At 38.1% G+C, this 20,328-nt stretch overlaps 1 protein-coding gene and 1 long non-coding RNA gene across 2 annotated transcripts in view; one reads left to right on the top strand and one right to left on the bottom strand.

Moving 5' to 3' along the window:
* The window catches only part of ngfra (nerve growth factor receptor a (TNFR superfamily, member 16)), a 43,242-nt gene extending 31,508 nt beyond the window's left edge, over window positions 1-11,734 (top strand). The window contains exons 5-6 of the mRNA XM_067412924.1: window positions 685-857; window positions 10,365-11,734. Of these exons, the coding sequence (XP_067269025.1) occupies window positions 685-857; window positions 10,365-10,396 (205 nt within the window). The 3' untranslated portion in view covers window positions 10,397-11,734. The remainder of the gene's footprint in view (window positions 1-684; window positions 858-10,364) is intronic.
* Window positions 3,264-20,328, bottom strand: part of LOC137038402 (uncharacterized) — a 101,544-nt gene continuing 84,479 nt past the window's right edge. Inside the window, exons 2-3 of the long non-coding RNA XR_010897481.1 lie at window positions 3,558-3,710; window positions 3,264-3,458 (exon numbers count right to left, since the gene is read on the bottom strand). This is a non-coding gene — a long non-coding RNA (uncharacterized lncRNA). The remainder of the gene's footprint in view (window positions 3,459-3,557; window positions 3,711-20,328) is intronic.

Raw genomic sequence — 20,328 nt, 5'->3', positions numbered from 1 at the left:
AACTGCGTTTCTTGTTTTCTATATATTAAACTGTATTTTATTCATGTGGTGCAAAAAAATCAAACTAATGTTTTGCATTACACATTCAGCTTTTAAAGTTTATTCAGCTATTTAAACACACATTAGTTTGTACAACAAATATACTCTAAGTTGAGAAAACTCAAAAATGTTCTGCAGCTGGTTGCCTCCAAAACTTTTCTCAACTTTTTTTTTTTTTACAGTGTGGCAAGCTGAATGTTCAGCATCATTACTCTATTTTTCAGTGTCACGTGATCCTTCAGAAATCATTCTGATATGCTCATTTCAGGAAAGATTTCTTAGTTTTTAATGCTTAATATTTTTGTAGAAACTGTACATTTTTATTTAAAAAAATCATCAATTATATTATTATGATTACCCACTAACGATGTATATAATATAACATTATATACAATTTTATGTAATTAATAATATATATTTTTTAATTATTAGGTTAATTTCATGTTTTGTTCTGCAATGTTGTAATTAATATTGCTCTAAAACTAAATATATATATATAGAACATAGTCATAAAGAATAAAGGCATACAAACACATTTAGAAAAAAACACAGCAAACGTAACTGTTTGTTGTTGGAAATTAAAAGCTGCCAATGCTTTCCTCTCACTCATCACATTCATGTGTACTCTACATCTGTTTCTTCCAGGTGGAACAGCTGCAAGCAGAATAAACAGGCAGCTAATAATCGCGCAGCCACAGCCAACCAGACGCCGTCTCCAGAGGGAGAGAAGCTGCACAGTGACAGCGGCATCTCGGTGGACAGCCAGAGTCTGCAGGAGCAGCAAGCGCAGACGCAGACGCAGACGCAGACGCAGATCGGTAAGCTAATGGGCCAATGACACAGAGGGGATTATTGTCATCTCTGCAGGTGTAATAGCAGTCTACATAACAACAAGTTAGTTTCAAAGACTTCCCCACTCTGCCATTGCCTCAACATTTAAGCCAAGGTCCCTGTATATAAATATACTCCCATACTTGCCACTCCTCTTGTGTTTATCTTTAGTATCTCTGTCTTCTCTCTCATATCTTCCCTTTACCCTCATATACTTGGAATTTCCATGTAAGGCTGGGTTTGGATGACTTGGATGACATAGCTGACTGACACGGTTATCATTTAGATCTTAAAAGGAACTGCACACATACACACGCAGTAAAGAAGTGCTTTCATACATTCCAGTGCTGTTCAATAATATTTAAAAGACCAGGAGACGGTACAGTCCGGTTGAACTCTAACACATGACAGGACTGACGCCATGGGGACGAGACAGGGAGGGCTGAAAAAACAATAAAGTTGCCAAGTTAATTCAACCTGCTGCAGAGTGCAGGGGTGGATGTCAGATGTCTTCACTGGGACGAACAGTCATGGGTTGAAGAGCATTAAATATGTGCATTTCCCTTTATGCAATCGATTCAGCACAGAGAACGTATTTAAAGGCGCAGTGTGACCTTTGCACCGCTAGTAGATCCAAACAGAACTACAGATACTAATGGTTTTAATACATTTCTCAAATGCTCTTATTTTGGAGAGTTATTTCCATAACATTTGGTTCAGAAGTTACACCTTTGAAATAGAGACTGAAATAGGGCTGGGCGATATGGAGCAAAAAATATATCTTGACATACGATATATATCTCGATATCTTTACAGGAAAAATAACCCCCAAAAACTACAGCAAAAACAAATATGCCAAATACCACAAATTCTTTTTTTTTTATTGAAGTGCAAAGAGGTAGTCAGTTCATGAAGGAACAAAGTGCTTTTGTGACATAAAAAAAAAACACCCTGATAACATAAATAACAATTATTTAACTGTAAAATAAAATAAATAATCGGCCTATAGCCATCTTTTTATTCATTTCATGCTTTCAAAAGAAACCCTTTTTTACACTTAAACAGTAAGCCTTTTGCAGAAAGATGGGGGAATGAATGAGATAATAATAAACTGATTGTCATAACACCACTTCCTGTTAAATTTGTACCAAAATTCAAACAGTAGGCTAGATGTCGCTTTCTTTACCAAAGCGTGACTGATGCGGATAATGTAAGCTTTTTTCAGTTACAGAACGAAATATGAATGTCAGAAGGTAGGCTATAATATGATGGCTACAGTACAACTTACAGAAGAGCACTGTATCTCATAGGACATCCGGGATGTCTCGTATTTCCCTCTTGGTTAAAACATGAATAGACCTACTCATCATAATCCCATGATAAAGCTGACAAAATAAAAATAACGATATTGCAATCATTTCTAAATGTTTTCAAATAATATGCGATCATTTTGACATTTTAACTGAAAACTATGCGATCAGTTAGAAACAAATCATAAACTGACTTTATTGCGACTGCGAGTGCGTCTCGCAACAGTAGTGTCAATCACCCGTGACTGTGGGTGAAACTTGCGATTTGCGAAACTATGATGAACATTAATATTTCTTTATGAATTTTAGTAAGCAGTTGTGTTAGAAGGAAAATCATGGTCTTTTAACTGATTATTGAATAACGCGGCTTGTCAACTTGATAAATAATCCTCACCTGGTTGCGGACGCATGCCGTGTTCAATGAGACAACACGCGAGGGGAGGGGGAACAAAAGCAAGAGGCGGCAGGAGCGCGAGCGGGGCCGAGCACAGCACAGAGAAGGCAAAACAAGCAAAGTGGCGGAATCAGCATGCAATATAAACAATATATCGATATATACAATATGTCAAAATCCATATTGAGTTTAAAAAATATCTCAATATATTTAAAATATTGAGATATCGCCCACCCCTAGTATGAAATCACGATTATACTGACCCAAATGATCATGATTATCAATATTATCATGTTTTTTTTTTTAAATTAGATGAAAGTGTTCAACTCATGCACACACTGAAAAACATTAACACATTTTAACAAATAAAACAAGAAGCTCTATGCAGATTTTTTAATTTTCGTCAATAGCAATGCATACAACACGGACGTATATATCATGACGGACACGCTTTCTCGTTTCATTCAGATGCAACATCTTTTAAACACACACACACACACACACAAAATAAACAGGGCTTTTAACGAAAAGCTAATTATTGTTTTTCTTTGCCAGTTTTATTATTGTGACTAAGGCCTTCAAATATCAGAAACAAAAAGAAATTAAAAATCACAATAAGGGCACAAGCATAGTCTGTTTACAAAGATTGTGTTTACAGTTTATAAGATATTAAAATGTCACATATTTAATGTTCCGCACAACTGTGTATGTTTGTGTGTATGTGAGAGAGCGAGTGTTGGCCTGAGTGAATCACTCCGGATAAAAGCACCTTCTTAATGAATAAATAAAGAGTAGCATTTTCATTTGCATTTATTGTAAACAGTTCTGTGAGCCAGCAGCATTATGTTAAACTCGCACTCATTCATACAGGACATCAGTCCACTCTGAAAAAAAGAAAGAAAGAAAGTATGTAAGTAAGTAAGTAAGAAACTCACAGAAATAAACAAATCAGCCTACAGGCTTTTGTGAAAGGATGGTCAGACCATTGAATTCAGCCCCGAATTAGACGAGGGAGAACAACAGACAGTCTTGGGGTTTAGAGATGAGACTTATCACGTTCTTGAGAGGGTGCAGCAGTGCATTATGGGAGCTGGGTTGTGAATAGTGATGGGTTTGGGGAGGGTTTGAGATGCAACCTTTGCAAAGAAACAGCAAAACAAAAACAAGAGTGTTAGGAATGTGAAGCAGACCCTCGGCACAACATTATCATAGAGGCCCAGGATTTACCACAACGTCTTATGTTTTTTTTAAGTTTAAATTTAGCGTCTATAATAACGTTGGTTTTGTGTGACTCCTCCACACACGATTGCTGCGTCCCATACGGCATACTATCTGGTGTAAATGGTATTTAAAAATAGAATTAGTATGTCCCATGTCGTAGTATATTGAAAATATTATTACAAAGATACCTCGATGGTTTTCTATTTCCAGTCAAAATTCGAAGTGTAGATCGACACACTCAATGGCTGATTTTACCCAAAACCCTTTGTGATTTGGATGAGGATTTGATTAGAACTACAAACACTTATATCTCTGTGTTCTGTCCATTTCTATGCAATTTAACCCCCCCGCCACACACACACGTTTGTTTTTGTGAAATGTTGGGACATCCCATAAGCGTAATGGTTTGTATACTGTACAAACCGTATTTTCTATCCTTTTACACCGCCCCTTCCCCTAAACCTACCATCATAGGAAACATTCTGCATTTTTACTTTCTCAAAAAAACTCATCCTGTACGATTTATAAGCCTTTTGAAAAGTGGGGACATGGCCAATGTCCTCATATTTCACCCTCTCCTTGTAATACCTATGTCATACCCATGTCATTATACACATTTGAGTCACAAAAAAATCATTTGATTCACAAAAACATGCCCCCCCACACACACACGCACACACACACACGCACGCACGCACGCACGCACGCACGCACGCACACACGCACACACGCACACACGCACACACGCACGCACGCACGCACGCACTCAAGCCATTCTATCCCCTAATCCTGCCCATTACAAAAAACTTTATGCTTTGTTACATAAAAAAACTACATCAAAAAAATGTTTTGTATGATTTATAAGCTGTTTTCCTCATGGAGACCAAAAATGTTTCTAACAAGGTAAAAAAATTCTGGCATTTTGCTCCCACAACGTAGGGAATACCTGAACCACACACATACACACACACCAGTGGGTGTTTTTAAATGAGGAGGCCGCTTGTACACACTGGTCACAGACACGAATATGTACCTTTAATTTCCCTAAGCTGATTGCTGATTGCATCATGTTTTCAGGCCATTTAAATTTCGATTTTGACATGACATAAATCGTCGATATCTAAGTGGCTGAGTTGTTTACTTACTTTTTAATAAGTCTTCCCATTAACACCACTAATTGTCTTCATTCGGGCCGATTCGAGAATGCACACCAAAAAACGCGGTGGGATTTATCGCATGAACCAATCATATCCAATCATAGTGCAATGGAGAAACCGCCTCCTTTCCTGTGACTTCCCCCATTCATTCTCAGTTACCCCCTCAATTATGCTTTGGAGTGTCAATGGGATCAGAGGAGGCAAGAGAGACACAGACTTCCGCTTTACTGGTGCTAACTTCACCTGGTGTCGCTGTTGGACAGGGTTACTTTATAAAAAACTAGCAATTTTTACACTTTTTATTGTTACATTTTGTAATATTTGTGTTGTTTTCCTTTTGTAATATTGATTATTTTATCATCCAGTTTTCTTGGAGGCGACACTGCCTCCCTTGCCCCTGACCGAACAGTCAGAACAGGTGTGATTGGTCCATCAGGTCTTTATGGGCAATCTAGAGAAAACATGCACTTGCCGGTCAGTCCAATAGTAAAACCCGCTCATTAGCAGCTGTTGCATGACAAATCGCAGGCTGACTTTGGACCTACTGGTGCTTCCGTGGCTGCTTTTTTTTGATCTACCGACAAGCTGCTAATAAGCATTGGCTACAAATGTTTGCTGCTGCTTCTGTGGAATCATTAAAATGTTCAGACAACCCACACTGCACATTCAGAAATGTATGTTTTTTTTTTTTCTACTTGTTAAAATACCCTAGAGACCAGAAGTGAATATGCTGCAGAATCGGCAGTTCCTGACTGTACACTTCTCTTCATTTTACTCTTAGTTAGAGTTATTGGTCTCCATTGTATGTTGCTGTCAATTAGGAGTGACAAATGGCTTTATTAGCTGGTTAAAATGTGCTGTGTCGGTAGTTCAGGAGGAGTTACCAACAAACAGTCAGCAGTTAATGCTAGAAAACCAGTATTTTTTTCTCCGTCTCTCTCTAGCCTCTCTCAATCCTAAAGCTTTCACTAGACTCTTGGGAATGAAGGATGAGTGGATATCAGAGAGAGAGGTTGAGGTGAAAGGCTATTTAAATTTTTAAAGGATTTCAGTCTATTTCGCTTCTGGCATTTGTGATCTGACGGATGCACACCACTGCAGTCACGCCATCTGCGAGGGTCTGAGTGGCTGATCAGTAGGGTCGGGACAATTCCTGTCGGGCCATGCATCTGGTCTAAGGCTGACAATATGGCATGCACTAAAGCAAATTTCAGGCACTGAGCCATCTTTCTGTTATCACTCTATGTGCTTTCTTTCTATCCATATAGTTTTTAAATTCATTCTCATCCATTTAAAAAATCTTTCAGCACACTTAAGGTTTCCTCATCTCATTCCAAACCCGTGACTTACTTTCGTCTTTGAAACACAAAACATATTTTGAAGAATGTGTTAGCCGATACAGTGAAAAGCCCTATTCACATGGGATTAGTATTATCTAGGGACCTGTGTGATTTAGAAATTACTCCCCCTACATCTTTTGCGTGGCAAATTCGCACGGGATAAGCAAAGCCTGTGATTTTACTCGAATTTACTGACTTATCTCCTGGATATGATGTCAAGATGTTTATTTTGTTATCGATATAGCTGTATGAAATCATAAACAGTCATATGTATCGATATCGTTTTGATAGTTTCGTTTTATAGTAATATAGTTACATATTAATACAAATAATTTTCAGTTAGAGAACAGACGCTACAATTAAAAACTGAACTGAGGTCAGACGAGTGGCAGGAGTCAGATTTCATTCATCACGAGTGAGAAGCTGACAATATACGGCGGAAGATTCAGTTTCAAAGCTAAATGTAAAAGCACCCATTTAAGTCAGCTTGTCATTTTACTGTTCTGTTGTTATGTTTTTCATTAAGAATAGTATTGATGTTAATATTAAACACAATTCAAAGCAATTTGCTCCCAAATTGGTACTCATTCTAAAGTGAAAGTATATAATCCGTGCAGGAATTCATAACGGTGCGCATTATGAATGCAGCCTCCATTCTTCGTGAAAGATAAAGGTAGAAATGTGCACACGAAATAAAAACCTTGCAAAAATTATATACGTTCCGCCTAATTCTTGCCAAATCACAGAGTCGCATGGGACTACTATTATCACAGGACCTCGGTGTTCAGTGAAATATGGTAGGTAATTTACGGTGGAATTTTTACTTTACAAATTACAGACATGGCTGATTCGCACGGGATTAAGATCACAGACATTCTCTGCACGATTCTCAGACATTATTACAAATCACCAGAGGTCCCCAGATAATACTAATCCTGTGCGAATAGGGCTAAAGTAAATGGGGTTCACAGCAACATTGAACCCCAATGACATTTGTTGTATTAATCTTTTTCTTTTTCTGAAATATCCTCTTTTATTTCTTGCAGAAGAAAGTCACAGAGTACACAATTGTGATAGAATTGTTTTAGCATTATTGAGTGAATATTGAGTGAAAGGAAATATTTTCCTTTATGTGGGAGTTTTTTAAATTCAATGCAAGAGTCAAAATCACAGACAGTCCATTGTCTTTTATATATGTGCCTTTAAATATAGTGTGCATATTATTGTTAAACCATTTTTAACTGTGACATTGAAATATTATGTTTACAGTTTGCCTACGCAGATTTTCTCACACTCTCTCAGAGCTCTTAGAGTTGCTCTTGAGCATAACGTTTGGTCAGAACTACCCTCGGTAGGCCGAGAGAATGTGATGTCAAAATAGTGCATCCCCCATTGAGGATACTTAAAATGTAGGACGCCCCTTAAGGGACAAAAGACTTTAGTATTTCCAGGTTTTGATAGAAAGCGTGCACAGAATACGATAAACAACCTCCAGTTTGTTAAACTTGTTTTTGGGTTGAGTTCTATTAATTAATTTGAGTTAATTGAGAGCTTGATAACTACTAGCTATTTTTTTCTGCACTTATAACAATTGTGTATGAATACACAGTTTACTTCATTTGGATGGAGTCCCAGATTTTCTATTAACTGGTCCTGGCACTTCTCACCTCTACAAAGAAATGTGAAAAACTGTGACCTAAAATTTTGAAGTCTAATTGCACAGTACATTTGTGTGTCCTCAAGCGGGTGGGTGTGGCTACATTTATCTCTGTAGACTGCTATGATGTCATAGACAAGACAGTTTTTTTTTGTTTTGTATTGCACAAATGGCTGAGCTCTGAATTGGTCCAGACACAAAACGGGACCTCAGAACTAAAAGCCTACTTTCAGCATTCCGGAACTGTTTCCATGGCACCGCACAATTGACAACAGATTGAAGGGTTAGTGGGAAAATGAGGCATTTGTGTCTCAGGCTGAATGTAGTAGTGATTGCAGTTAAATGGTTAGGGCAGGCATACGGGGAACGGGATGCTCAGAGCTCCAGGGGGACTGCTCGCCACTCGACTCAAGCCGGCTAAAAATGGAACCTGAATGTTATTTAGTGAGAAAAACTTTTCCATAAGCATTTCATTTTGCCCCAAGTGACATGAGGCAATGCATAATATACACACACCTAAATGATTGTTAGGAACACCATACTAATACTGTGTTTGACCCCCTTTCTCCTTTCAGAACTGCTTTAATTCTACGTGGCATTGATTCAACAAGGTGCTGAAAACATTCTTTAGAAATAATGGCCCATATTGATAGGATAGCATCTTGCAGTTGATGGAGATTTGTGGGATGCACATCCAGGGCACGAAGCTCCTGTTCCACCACATCCCAAAGATGCTCTATTGGGTTGAGATCTGGTGACTGTGGGGGCCATTTTAGTAAAGTGAACTCATTGTCATGTTCAAGAAACCAATTTAAAATTATTCGAGCTTTGTGACATGGTGCATTATCCTGCTGGAAGTAGCCATCAGAGGATGGGTCCATGGTGGTCATAAAGGGATGGACATGGTCAGAAACAATGCTCAGGTAGGCCGTGGCATTTAAACGATGCCCAGTTGGCACTAAGGGACCTAAAGTGTGCCAAGAAAACATCCCCCACACACACTGACTGTACCATCTGAATGTCTCAACATAAATCAAGACTCATCAGACCAGGCAACAGTTCTCCAGTCTTCAACTGTCCAATTTTGGTGAGCTTGTGCAAATTGTAGCCTCTTTTTCCTATTTTTAGTGGAGATGAGTGGTACCCGGTGGGGTCTTCTGCTGTTGTAACCCATCCGCCTCAAGGTTGTGTGTGTTGTGGCTTCATAAATGCTTTGCTGCATACCTCGGTTGTAACGAGTGGTTATTTCAGTCAAAGTTGCTCTTCTATCAGCTTGAATCAGTTGGCCCATTCTCCTCTGACCTCTAGCATCAACAAGGCATTTTCGCCCACAGGACTGCTGCATACTGGATGTTTTTCCCTTTTCACACCATTCTTTGTAAACCCTAGAAATGGTTGTGCGTGAAAATCCCAGTAACTGAGCAGATTCTGAAATACTCAGACCGGCCCGTCTGGCACCAACCATGCCACGCTCAAAATTGCTTAAATCACCTTTATTTCCCATTCTGACATTCAGTTTGGAGTTCAGGAGATTGTCTTGACCAGGACCACACCCCTAAATGCATTGAAGCAACTGTCATGTGATTGGTTGATTAGATAATTGCATTAATGAGAAATTGTACAGGTGTTCTTAATAATCCTTTAGGTGAGTGTATCTCTTTAAAGGATTAATTTAGTGCACACCAATAATGTTTTATTTTCTATAAGACTTTTTGCTAGAGTTTCTACTGTAAGCATAACTAAATGTATATTAAATAGCGGTAGAACTAATTGATAGCCTCTAATATAAGGCAACGTTCACTCTGACACTGTACATTGTGACATAAGTTACTCATTATTCAAAGAAGTTCTACTACAGTGAAGTTTTGAATTTCTTACCTACAGTAAAAATTATCAAAGTAGCTAACTTAATTGAGGCATGATTTTTGTGACGCAAATACAATGAGAATATAAAGAGGCTTATTTATTGAATATAAATAGGCCTGTTGCCAGCAAATCGTTACACTGTTACAATTATTATAATTTATTTAAATAAATGCTGTTCTTTCTATTCTAAAAACGTTCTATTCATCAAAGAATCCTGGAAAAGGTAAATAACGCTTTCCACAAAAATATAGTTGGTATAGTTAGTATATAGTTGGTTAGTATAAGATACTCTTTTTCTAAAACAGAATACATACACACACACACACACACAAACACACACACACACACACACACACACACACACCTGGTGCGGTTCGAATGAAATATGAACGCAATACGGACCAAAGGCATGTAACCAGAAAGAAGACATGATGCCACAACATGCGACTTAAAGGACAGAACGCTCAAGCATACCTGTATCATAGCCGTGATGTTGCCCAGCACAGGCACCATGAACTACTAACGTTTTCTTTCTCTTTATTCCTCTAGTGGTGAGAGTGGATGGAGGAGGCTCTGCCTGACTCCTCCCAACCTCAGGCCTAACCAGCGAAGAAGAGGAAGTCACGTTATCAATATAACAATAAAAAGGGGATGAGAGATTGGAGAAGGATACAAGGAAGCAGAAAGAGGAGAATGGAGGAGTGAAGCCATGCCAGAAATCCAGCAAGGGACACCAATACTTAAGTGACCAGACCTTTGATCCTTTTGAACCCAGCACAAACGATACTGTACGTTGATGAGCTGGTTCAGTAGCACCACATCAATGGATCCACATGAACTAGACTCGCCAGCCCAAAAGTAGCTACTTCTTAAAAACACAAGACTATTACCCTTAAGTTCACCATGATGTATAATGAAACCCAACACAAACTTTGATGAATGTTTAACATATACTGGGTTTCTCAGATGTATTAATGTGACTGCAACACAAACTCTGGATGTCTTTGGCTTCACAAGAGAACGTAAAGAGATGGACATCACAATCTTCACGGATATCGCGCAAATTTAGCAGCCGCACCATGGTTTCTCTTCCTGGAGCCTTCTGCCTGATCTAATAAGGATTTAGTTTTTGCCTTATCTTTGAAGTATTCATAGATTTTGTCTATACCATCAAGGCCCTTTATCTAATCAGAGTTGTCTAATCAGCCATTTACAGGTGTGTGTTAAAACTTTGGGGGGTGTTGTATGTATCTTGTTTCAGAGCAGCTGATCGCAGGTCAGCGTCTAAGGGCAACAACCCTCAACTGACATTTGTTGACCTTTACTAATGTAATGACTCAGATCTATACTTAGCTCCCCTTCGCTTTTCTCTCTTTCACACTCTCCATGACAGCCCTTTCTCTATAAAACACACACATAGCGTGTCATATTCCCTGCCTTCCTCTAGCCATTGCAGTGTAGGTTTCATGTTCTCGCTTTTCCTCCTCGGAAATCTGAGTCACAACGCAAACGGAAACCAGAACTAAAAGAGCTCCAGAACTATTTTCAAGCTATCATGCACTCTTAGAAATATCTACCATGTTTATATCCTGCCATTATTTCAGCCATACCATTTTTTCAGGTTTAATAGGAATGTATGGAAATATAGTTCTGATTCAGATTCAACAGCCCATATTCTGAAACATTTCCATTAATGATTCTTTAAGTACTTTTAAGGAAACCTCATCCACCCCCTCAGTAAATTGTCTTAACTATTTACTACTAAACAAAAAACATATTTTGCTAAAATATAGTTGTTTTAAGTTGAATATTCCGAATGTGTATCTTTAATAACATATTGTCATATGAATGAACAGTCAGTAGCTACACTGACTGAAGTATCACAAGCCTTAAATAAACAAGCCAATGTTAACGTTTTATTTTAAAAGGTTGCTCCTTGACGATTCATATACAATCAAGAGAGAATTATCCGATGTGCGGCCAAAACTAGGATTCCCTTGCCTATAAGTTCTTAAAATCTCTTTGTTTCTCTTTCTCTTTTTCTTGCGCAGACTCCACAGTCAGTGATGCTTCACTGTAAAAAAAATATATTGTTGGTTTAACTTAAAAAAGTAAGTAACCTGGTTGCCTTAAAATTTTGAGTTTATTAAAAAATTTAAAAACTGAATTGATACAATGAAGAAAATTGGTTTAATAAATAGAAACTCATAATAGTATTGTATCTGGGCCACATAAAAAATGTGATAAGTCATGAAAATAGCACAATTTGGCTGCGTCATGACAAATAAAATGCACATTTACCCAATATGCTTACGAAATATTTGAATAATATTTGAATAAAGGTTGTCGATTCTCAAAAATGTTCATTGTATTAACTAAACATTTTTTTATTTCATTGAGCTCAAAATTTTAAGGCAACCAGGTAACTTATTCTTTAAATATTTTTTTTTTTTACAGTGTGTAGCTCTTGATGAGTCATCTTATCTAGGTTTTCCTATCTTTCTTTCCCACTCTATCTTGGCTACATGATTCATTCCAAGAATGCAGATGCAGATTCAGATGCCATAATGTGGTTTGAATTACGCAACCATCCCGGCAGTCATGTGCTGGAAGCAGTCATGACTAAGGGGGAATAAGAAAGTACTTTAACATTATTATATCAGCTTTAAAGTAAAAAGGAATGGTCTAAATAAACAAGTTAACACTCAGCAAAAAAACAAAACTACTAAAAATAGCCATTTTCTTCCTGGTTTCTACCCCCATCCACTGGGATATTGCATTTGTAAACATATGTTAGGGACCTAATACAGATATCCCATAGCATGCACACACACCCACACACACACACACACACACACAGTATCTAATGGACTGTCTTTCGTTGCATTTCTAATGCGCACACCGCCAGGCTCTGGAATAAACATGAGAGGCATTAGTGAGACATTCCTGTCAGGCAGGTCGTAATTACCCCAGAAGCTTTCCGATTCTCTTCCCCACGGTGAGTTCACTCTCCTGGGGCTCTGTTCAGCTCAGCTTCCTTTCCCTGGAGCTCTGCCTCTCCATTCCAACTTCTCTGCTCTCAGTTCCACTAATGTTACATCAACAATAAATCTTCAGGAAATCCCTTTTTTAACACAACAAATCTCTGAAAAATCCATCTTAAGCAGGTGTCAGTATGTTGGACCATTTCAGCAGATCTAAGCTGGTTGACCCATTTACTATTGTAGTAAATGGGTCCTTTACTATTGTAGTAAATGGGTTTTATATATATATATATATATATATATATATATATATATATATATATATATATATATATATATATATATATATATATATATATATATATATATATATATATATATATATATAAAAAGCCAACTTGACCACCTTAAACTGTTATGACTAGCTGGTAGTTATTATTTTGGTGGTCTGCCAGCTATCAGTTTAGGCCATTATTCTTGTACTCAATGCTAGAATACTAGTCACAGACTGGTGTGAACAATTACAATCTAATTCTCTAATTCTTGAAGTCATAAATTACCTTAAAGTTTGATATATGAGTCGTTGGAGCATCTCTGCCTGCTGGTTTTTTGGCAGGCAGGTTGTCTACTCCATCAGCTTTTATACAGCTTTAGTAGCGTGCGTCTCCCCTGGCGCTGTGCTTTCCATTAAATCAGGCAGCGAAGCATATCATTGGCTTCTGGAGTTGCTCGCATACTAGTGTTTAATGCACAACAGGGCTTTAACGCTTACCGATGTTTGTTCTGATATTAGCCTACCTGAGAGAATCTGATGAGATCAAGATAAGATCTCTGGGCCCGTCTGTGGGAATGCGCTGAGAACAGAACGGGTTGTGTTCATCCCATGGTTTGTTTCCCAACATAGTGCAGAGAAGTTTGCAGACATCAAATAACGAGAGTTGTATTGACATCACAAAAGAGATCTGAGCAATTGATGCTTCTCAGGGGGATAGTGGTGTGATGTATTATATATATGGCTATATTTTCATAGGTTGTTAAAGTGATTTGTTGTTCTAAAGTGTTCTAAGGATTTACATATGAGGGAGAGCCATTTACCATGTGTTTCACATATGACCCAGGCGATTTGTGATTGGCATCTGCAGGCCGTCTATGCATCAATCAGTCAGTCAGTAGGCATTTGAAACAATTGGAGTAAACAAGTGGATTGATTCTTGATTCAGTTCCCCGGAATGTGCCAAAGTTGCCGTAAATAAAACACCCCCACAAGTAGAATATTCACTTAAATGGTTATAAATCTCCATTTGCCAGGCAGAAAGTGTAAAACAAAACTCATTTGCCATATATTTGCATGCTACAAAAAGTCCAACCTTATCCTTTCCTCATTTCTACTTCACTAATTCTTTATTTTTTGTTTAATTTCAAATATAGAGCAGTATTTTTTAGAGACAGTTTACTTTCGTAGCACTTAGAACAGCTAGAATTTGAACACTCAGAGAGTGTCCTTCACCAGAAAGTGCCTGTGGACTCTGTCAGGTGTCTTTGAGAAATGTTCAACAAGCTTGATTTCATGTATTTTGTTTGTGTATCCATTTGGCTTGTGTGTTCTGTGTTAATTGTATGTGATAGTTTTTTTGTGCCTTTTTTTTCTTTAGTTATAAAAAAATGTTGATGAAGATTACAAAACAGTACATCATTATCCAGCTAAAATACAGTACATCCAGGTGAATGTTGTAGAATTTCTAATAGGTGATGTATCCCAAAAAACAAACACTGAACGTATCATATAAATGTTACTGTTCATTTACATCAGACCACTCTATGCACTCTACTCAGCGCAACCTATTTTTTCAACCGTAAGCCTAAAACATGGCAATATTTGATAATTTTGTGTTTCATAAATATGTTGATATTAAAAGGGATTGTACATTAACTATTAGATCAAATAGAGACTATATTACATTTAAGAGACTTAACTTAGGATATTAGGAAGACCCTCCACATGATGCTTTAGTAAATCAGTTCCCCTTTTCGGCCTATCCCTCCAATAGAGTGTTCTTTGTACGTAACCCATGCTGTACAATGCATTGTGTAAATTGTTTCCTGGAGTTATGACAGTACAATTATGTAAACAAGAAATGAAAGCATTAGAATTCTATTAAATAAAAACCAGATATGACTGCTACAATACGGTCTGTTTCGATCATTTAGGCGTGATTCGCCCAAAATACAGAATAAAAAATGCTTGATAAGGTCAAGTCAAGTCACCCTTATTTATATAGCACTTTTTACAATGCCGATTGTTTCAACGTAGCTTCACAGTGTTAACAGGAAAATAATGCAACATAATTTCATTAGGCCGTTCTTGTTAATTTCAGTTATCATATAGTGTCAATGTTTACAGATCAGTAATATAGTTGAAATTTTAGTGACCCCGACTGAGCAAACCCAAAGCCAAAGCAAGGAACAAAAACTTCCATCAGTGAGAGAACGGAGGAAAAAACCTTCAGTCTTTTCAGTCTTCTTCTTCATAAGGTGTTACACACAATATCATGAACATAGATTTCTATAAAACATCAACCACTTACATTTCTATTTAAAAGATAATGGCTTCAGGGGATGTGAATCTGAGCCTTAAACCTTAAAAAGGTTTCTGAAGGAAAAAAATATCCATAATCACATTTTTAGACACCCTGTTTTGATTTGTCATGTGAACACCCTGGGAAACACCAAACTCCTAATCCACGATTGAGGTTATTCAGTGGTCCAACCTCTATATGGCCCTTAGAGGCTTCACAACTAATATTAACTCCAAATCCAGACCTCTCCGATATTCATGAACCAAAACAAAGCCCTTAAGATCCACAACCCAGCAACAACATGGGCAGAGCATCAGATTCCTCCTGTACAACTATGTCAAATGTGCTGTGCTGGGAATTTAAGCAAACATGAAGAATTACACTGCACAACTTTATTAGTCTTTTAGCAACATATCTGGAGTTTTTTTCTTTTTCTTTTTCCTTGTGTGAAGCCAACAGATAACTTGAAAGAATCAAAAACATATGATAATTAAATAACTGTTTATTCTTTCACTTTTCTAAAGAAACTTTGAAAAAAAAAAAGTTTAGCATGTCACTTCATCTTTATGAGACGTGAGAACTTTTAAATTCTGTCAAAAGTTTGAAAGTGGGCAGAAAAGCACAGACCACAAAATATGTTTGGACCAAGTGATTGCCAAACCACAGCGTAAAGCACATCCATATGCTTCATTAGAACCAGTCTTTGAGTCGCTGCAACTGTAACGCTGCTTGATACGCTGCTTCAAAATAAGAGTTTCATAAACTCTGGTTATCTACACATTCTTAATATTATAAATATTATTAATAACATAAATATGTCATAATGTCATATACAGGATGAATTGGCTCAGAAAAGCAATAAACTAGTGTGTCTGTGTGTGTGTGTGTGTGTGTGTGTGTGTGTGTGGATGTATGTATGTATGTATGTATGTATGTATGTATGTATATATATATATATATATATATATATATATATATATATATATATATATATATATATATATATATATATATATATATATATATATGTATATATACCTTTCATATTTTGTTATTGTTTTAATACTGATGATTTTGGCATACAGCTCATGAAAACCCATCTCCAATCTCAAATAAATTGCATATTTCATCCGACCAATAAAAGAAAAGTGTTTTTAATACAAAAAAGTCAACCTTTCAAATAATTATGTTCAGTTTTGCACTCAATACTTGGTGGGGAATCCTTTTGCAGAAATGACTGCTTCAATGCGGCGTGGCATGGAGGCGATCAGCCTGTGGCACTGCTGAGGTGTTATGGAGGCCCAGGATGCTTCGATAGCGGCCTTAAGCTCATCCAGAGTGTTGGGTCTTGCGTCTCTCAACTTTCTCTTCACAATATCCCACAGATTCTCTATGGGGTTCAGGTCAGGAGAGTTGGCAGGCCAATAGAGCACAGTAATACCATGGTCAGTAAACCATTTACCAGTGGTTTTGGCACTGTGAGCAGGTGCCAGGTCGTGCTGAAAAACCAAATCTTCATCTCCATAAAGCTTTCAGCAGATGGAAGCATGAAGTGCTCCAAAATCTCCTGATAGCTAGCTGCATTGACCCTGCCCTTGATAAAACACAGTGGACCAACACCAGCAGCTGACATGGCACCCCTGACCATCACTGACTGTGGGTACTTGACACTGGACTTCAGGCATTTTGGCATTTCCTTCTCCCCAGTCTTCCTCCAGACTCTGGCACCTTGATTTCCGAATGACATGCAAAATTTGCTTTCATCCAAAAAAAGTACTTTGGACCACTGAGCAACAGTCCAGTGCTGCTTCTCTGTAGCCCAAAGTGTCTTGACCTGGGGAATGCGGCACCTGTAGCCCATTTCCTGCACACGCTTGTGCACGGTGGCTCTGGATGTTTCTACTCCAGACTCAGTCCACTGCTTCCGCAGGTCCCCCAAGGTCTGGAATCGGTCCTTCTCCACAATCTTCCTCAGGGTCCGGTCACCTCTTCTCGTTGTGCAGCGTTTTTTGCCACACTTTTTCCTTCCCACAGACTTCCCACTGAGGTGCCTTGATACAGCACTCTGGGAACAGCCTATTCGTTCAGAAATTTCTTTCTGTGTCTTACCCTCTAGCTTGAGGGTGTCAATGATGGCCTTCTGGACAGCAGTCAGGTCGGTAGTCTTATTCATGATTGCGGTTTTGAGCAATGAACCAGGCTGGGAGTTTTTAAAACCTGACTGGCCTGACTGGTCTGCTCCTATAGAGCCCCATACGCAACAAAACTGCAGAGGCTGACAGAGTACACAGCTTCCTTACTTGAGTAAAACTATAGATACCCCTTGCTAAATCTTACTCAAGTACAAGTAAAAGTAGTACAGTCAGATGTCTACTTAAGTAAAAGTACTGAAGTACTTGTTTTTAAAAGTACTTGAGTATTAGGAGTACATTTTCTAAATGTTGCATTGCTACTGCCACAGTGCTTCCATTTATGTACAGAAACGTCCTACATGGTGTTATGAAAAATATTAATGTCTTGGAGAATGTAAAAAAAGTAAAATCAAGTCATTTTTATCTTTTTACCATGTTGCTTTATTTAAAATTTCTCACTGGCCCACAAGGCAGTACCCTAATGGCAACGCTCTGACAAACCTCTGCTAGTTTTAATGGATTTTTTGCAGCCACATTTGAACCTTACTGTGTTAAACACACCACACACTCAAGAACATCACGGGTCGGCACATTCCCGGGATGGACTTGCTACATCTTCATGCATTGTTTCGTCTCTTATTTAAATCTGACTATGGAGTTGAATTTGGTGGAAAGCTGAAGGTGATTGCTTATAGGCTGTCCCAATCAGCGGCGCCTGCACAGTTCAATCACGTTGGAGAGGCAAACAACAAATTTAGGGTGACCGAGAATTCATTAATTAATTAATTATTGTTAGAAGTAGTAATGGGTACTTACGGTTAAGGATAGAAATGTAGTCGAGTAAAGAGTACAATATTTGCCTCTAAAATGTACTTGAGTAAAGTTAGGAGTACTCCCCAAAAATGAAACGTGAGTAAAGTCCAGATCCCTCAAAATTGTACTCAAGTACTGTACTCAAGTAAATGTACTCTGTTTCTGTCTGGCTCTGCAAAACTGTAATGCACTGTGTATTGTGACTTTCTGTCAGAACCAGCATTGACTTCATGAGCAATTTGAGCTACAGCAGCTCATCTGTTTGAATGGACCACACGGACCAGCCTGCGCTCCCCACATGGATCAGTGAGTCTTGGCCGCCCATGACCCTGACACCACTGTTCCTTCCTTAGACCACTTTTGATAGATCTGACCATTGCAGACCGGGAACAACAATCAAAAGCTGCAGTTTTAGAGATTCTCTGACACAGACATTTAGCCTTAACAATCTGGCCCTTGTCAGACTCACTCAAATCCTTTTTCTTGTCCTTTTTTCCTGGTTCTAACACATCAAAACATTCACTTGCTGCTAGGGATGTGACGGTGAGGAAAGTTTCCCACCAGTTTATCAACATGTGACAACACCGGTAATCGCTAATTCTAAACTGAAAGTAAAATGTGCATGGCTGCTAGTACATTCATAACGGTGCGGAGCAGAGCAAGTGTTTTCAATGAATCCCTATGGACGTTCAAGCTCCATACACATTAATGACAGTGTGGCCGTGCACATTTTACTTTCGGTTTTAGTGCCAATTCAGGGCGGATTTGCTTGAATGATGGATTCATTAGACTATTATTTTTATTGAAAAGCACAACAACAAAACAGTACAATGACAAACTCTCTTAAATAGGCACTTTACATTTCGCTTTGGAACCGAATCTTCCGCCATTATCCTTTCAGTCAGCTCCTCACTCTTGTGAAGAATTAAATCGGTTTGGCTGAGCTGTATTAAGCAGACACGTTCTGCTTTTATTTGTAGTGTCTGTTCTCTATTTCCCAGCTTTTTTTCAGTTATGGCACCCTTTGAAAATGTTCAAAATTTTGTGGCACCCCCTCGCACACGTTACACTAGGGGTGTAACGGTACAGATTGCTTAGGTTCGTATCACGGTTTTAGGTTCACGGTTTCAGTGCGGTATTTTTCGGTATATTTGATATTAGACTATGTCTGCTTGGATACGCATCAAGATGGACATGTTGATATACTTTTTTTTTTTTTTTAAATGCAATTAATTTTTTTTTACTTTTTGTGAGTTTGTCCGTTAAGTCGAAAGACTTGAAAGAGAACTCAATATTTGCACGCTGTGAGACGTGTGTGGCGCGCTCTCGGATGAGTGCGCAGACAGAGATCTTCTCATTCGCGTCTTCTGGCTCTACACCCGTGTGATGACGGAGAAAACAACTGGCCATTTTTGAACATACGGCAGCACTCGCATACATTGAACAAAGTTTACAAAGAGAGACTGTTTTGCCTTTGTTTTTCTTTTATTATCACTGTTGTAATGTATCACTGAGGAGCCAGTACGTGTATCCATTGACAGAAACATACATAAAGCATTATTTCCAAGTTACAACCCATATTATAGAAGCATCATCAGATGTGAGATCCGTTGTGCCGATCCGTGTCCCGATCCGTGGGTGGAGAATTCGATTAGATTTTTTTTTTACAGAGAACCGTTTCACATACAGACATTGATGGCAGACATTAGATTTGTTATTGATTTTCAGAAATGATAGATATTCATCATATATATTAAAGGACAACTCCGGTGAGAAATGAACCTAGGGGTAATTAACAGATGTTTACCGAGTAGATGCGTTTTCATGAAAATCAAATGCAAAGAGTTTTATCTCTAAAAACAGATTAGCTTATAGCGCTTGTCTATGGGGCACAGGGTAACTGAAATTAAATCACTAGTTAATACCACTAACAAGACTCAAAATAGCCTCACACTAACACGGTAGCGTAATGAGGGTAAGTAAGTGTACAAACAGTTTAATAAGAAGA

This window comes from Pseudorasbora parva, chromosome 2 (genome assembly GCF_024679245.1).
Source record: "Pseudorasbora parva isolate DD20220531a chromosome 2, ASM2467924v1, whole genome shotgun sequence".
Classification (NCBI taxonomy): domain Eukaryota; kingdom Metazoa; phylum Chordata; class Actinopteri; order Cypriniformes; family Gobionidae; genus Pseudorasbora; species Pseudorasbora parva.
The sequence above is the reverse complement of the archived record's forward strand: the minus strand, read 5'-3'. Positions and strand labels throughout refer to the sequence as shown.